The sequence below is a fragment of the Austrofundulus limnaeus genome, unplaced genomic scaffold, assembly GCF_001266775.1.
Source record: "Austrofundulus limnaeus strain Quisiro unplaced genomic scaffold, Austrofundulus_limnaeus-1.0 Scaffold24, whole genome shotgun sequence".
In the NCBI taxonomy this organism is placed as follows: Eukaryota; Metazoa; Chordata; class Actinopteri; order Cyprinodontiformes; family Rivulidae; genus Austrofundulus; species Austrofundulus limnaeus.
Genome location: NW_013952426.1, coordinates 2,794,967 through 2,798,018, shown reverse-complemented (window position 1 = coordinate 2,798,018; position 3,052 = coordinate 2,794,967). Strand labels below are relative to the sequence as shown.

General features: G+C 37.5%; 1 protein-coding gene across 2 annotated transcripts in view; it reads left to right on the top strand.

The window, feature by feature from the left end:
• Positions 1 to 3,052, top strand: part of tgm1l1 (transglutaminase 1 like 1) — a 22,460-nt gene that overhangs the window by 9,091 nt on the left and 10,317 nt on the right. For both annotated transcript variants that reach the window (XM_014004481.1, XM_014004482.1), the window contains exon 5: positions 2,582 to 2,700. In XM_014004481.1, coding sequence (XP_013859935.1) covers positions 2,582 to 2,700 — 119 coding nt within the window. The remainder of the gene's footprint in view (positions 1 to 2,581; positions 2,701 to 3,052) is intronic.

Below are 3,052 nucleotides of genomic sequence, written 5' to 3'. Positions count from 1 at the left end.
ATAATAATAATAATAATAATAATAATAATACAAACAGTAAGAGCTAGTTAGATAACAAAAAAATAAATGAATAAATAAAAAAAATAAAAAAACATACAGAAAAATACTGATTTATCCAAGCTGGAGTCGCTCACAAAGATATCTACAACAGGTAAGACATTATTTGTTAATAAATCCTCCACAGAATCTCACTACTGTTTCAGATGATTTTGGGTTTAAATAAAAAAACATGAATAAAACAATTCTGCATCTTGCATGATCCCCCCAGCAGAGTGTAACAATCAACTTCATTCCTCAGCATTTATTTCCAGGGTTTCTGTGCCAAACCAGGGACATCCACTGATTTTATGCCTCAGCCTGAAGGCTTGAAAACCACAGCTATTGKTTTTGAACCCAGTCCCTGTGGTGCAGTGTTTGTTTATTTACATTTTTTAAGGTAGAGGAAGGAGTGTACAAAGACACAATTCATTCAATTTCCTCTCACTTAATCTTTGCAATCAAAAAATAAAAATATATTATTTCACATCATGAATCTCTTTTTCCTCTAAATACACACGTGTATGGTCTAGTATTATCTTCATGAGGGCTTTGTGTGGCTTCCAGTCATTTCTATAAACTTACCCCAATTGTACTTAACTACCCCCCTTACCTAAACTCAACTCACACCATAGTCCTAAACATCACCCCTAACTAACCGATGGCATTTCCCCTCATGGGGATGTCCCATAAGTAGAAGTTGGTCCCCACAAGTATATGTATTTTTGTCCCCTTATAGTAGGGAATTCCTGCCTGCACACACTATTATTACCTCTGCCAAGGAGGTTATGTTTTCGGTCACGTATGCCTGTCTGTGGACAAAATGACTCAACAACTTATGGATGGATTTTCATGAAATTTGTTTTACCACAGTTGGTTATTGGCCAAAGGAACACATCATAAAATTTTGGTGATGATCTGGATCACAATCTGAATCAAGACATTTTTTGAAGGATTCTTCACAATTGCAGGGTAGGGGAAACTGGTCTTGGTAGAGGTTTTCACTCTCCGGGTGCTTCTAGTTATTATTTATTTAGGTTTTTATTTGTATTTATTTATTTTATTTTATTTTATTTTTTATTTAGTTCTTTATTCATTTTACTGATTTGCAAATGTTTTAGTCTTGTGAATGTTCCAAATTCAAATTTCCATGTGCTGTTGTCATAACATTAGCATTATAGTTATATATTATACTATTTCATTCATTAATAGTTATGTAATTAACATTTGTTGTGTCTGTAGTATTTTCAAATATTTGGTTTTTATTTACAATAAAGTAGTTTTCAMGATTTATTTTAAACATGTAATGAAACACATTCTATTCTAAAAACTATTGATTTATTTTTTTGGCCAGGACTTTTTTTCTTTTCCTTTCTTTGCAGTATTTGCAATGCATTAATAAATAAATACATACATAAATAAAAGACTGCTGACCTTGCTTTGATTTAAAAAGCCTGTCTCTCATTACAGATTTGCTGGTTTTGGCTGAGTGCCCAATCCCTTTCCCCCTAAACCCCTCTCTTCCTCACGCTCATAAAAGTCCAAATCCAACAATTACTGAATCAAAAGCCGTGGGGTAGGTTCAGAGTAATCCATGCAGCTGGTGAAAACCTGCCTTCTCCCTGGCTCTTACTGCCTTCGTGTGGATTTCCTGCCTTTTTTATGCCTCTCCCATCCATCTTAGCTCCAGTGTGTTTCTTGCTATCTGCTGACCTGACCCTCACTCCCCGGCCTCCCCTGTTTTCAGGCCTCCTCCCTCACAGCCCCTCGTGTGTTTCTTCCTACATTCCAAGAATGTTTTTAATAAGAAATGAAAATCACAACTGTCAAAGCTGCCAGATGCTGTGGCTTCACCTCCCCTGCTTTCTCCTTTAAAAGTCTCAGCACGCTGTAATTCTTCACTTTCCTCCTCCTCATTCTTTAGGCTCCCATCCATAACTTCTCCTCTTTCTCCAAGCTGTGAGTTTTAAAACCTTCTCTTGTTTTTTTTTTTCTCAACTTGCCTGTCCATCTCAGATACTTTTGTTTTCACTTTCTTCCTCTCAGTCAGGTTCCCCCTTTCCCACCCATGGTTAGTCACGCTTAATGATAGCGACAGATAAAACTAATGGAAAAAAAAAAAAGAAAAAAAGAAGTACACATAGTTGAAGTCTATGTGAAGTGACCCACGCCCTGGCCTGTGAGACCGAGTTCTCTCCAAACAAACTGTTTCCCATAAATGACTGTGAGCCCTGCGAGGTCCCATGGATTCATTGTGTTTCTTCACCATTTCCTGAACTTGGGGACTTGTTCGCAAAATATATAAAGAAAAAAAAACTCACATTCCTAAATGGTTTCATCACTGGATTGTGAAGCAGGAGTTTGGGTTTAATTCCACAGTGAAACCAATGTAAACATTATTTAAGGAAATCCTATCATAAATACTTTATGACTGAACATAAAGTCAAAAGGAGGTATTTTTACAATGCTGATAACTGTTTGTATATATTCAGGAGTTCAGTGCCAAAAGAAATATTTTGGTTATGTGATTTGTGTATTTTTTCAGAGGATGTTGTGTTCCTGGATGATGAGGAGCAGAGGAAGGAGTATGTGCTGAATGACACGGGGAGGATTTACTACGGCACTGAGAAACAAATCGGTGCTCGCACGTGGAACTTTGGGCAGGTAGAGACTGGAGAACATACTGCTTCTGTTTCTGAATAATAATGACCTTCAGCCTGTGGCACGTCTCTCTGTACTCTCCTCTGTATAGACCTGGGAATATACAGCTAAATGTCAATGTCAAAGRAATGGTTTGTCGTTTGAAACTGGATTCTATTGACAGGTTAYGAACAATTAATATCTTACCTGTTGGAGACTGTTTAAACCAGRGGTTGTCAAACTGGGGTCTGAGAGCCGTGTCTTGGGGGCCCTCAAAAAATTTCATCCATCCATCCATCCATCCATCCATCCATCCATCCATCCATCCATCCATCCATCCATCCATCCATCCATCATCCATCCATCCATCATCCAT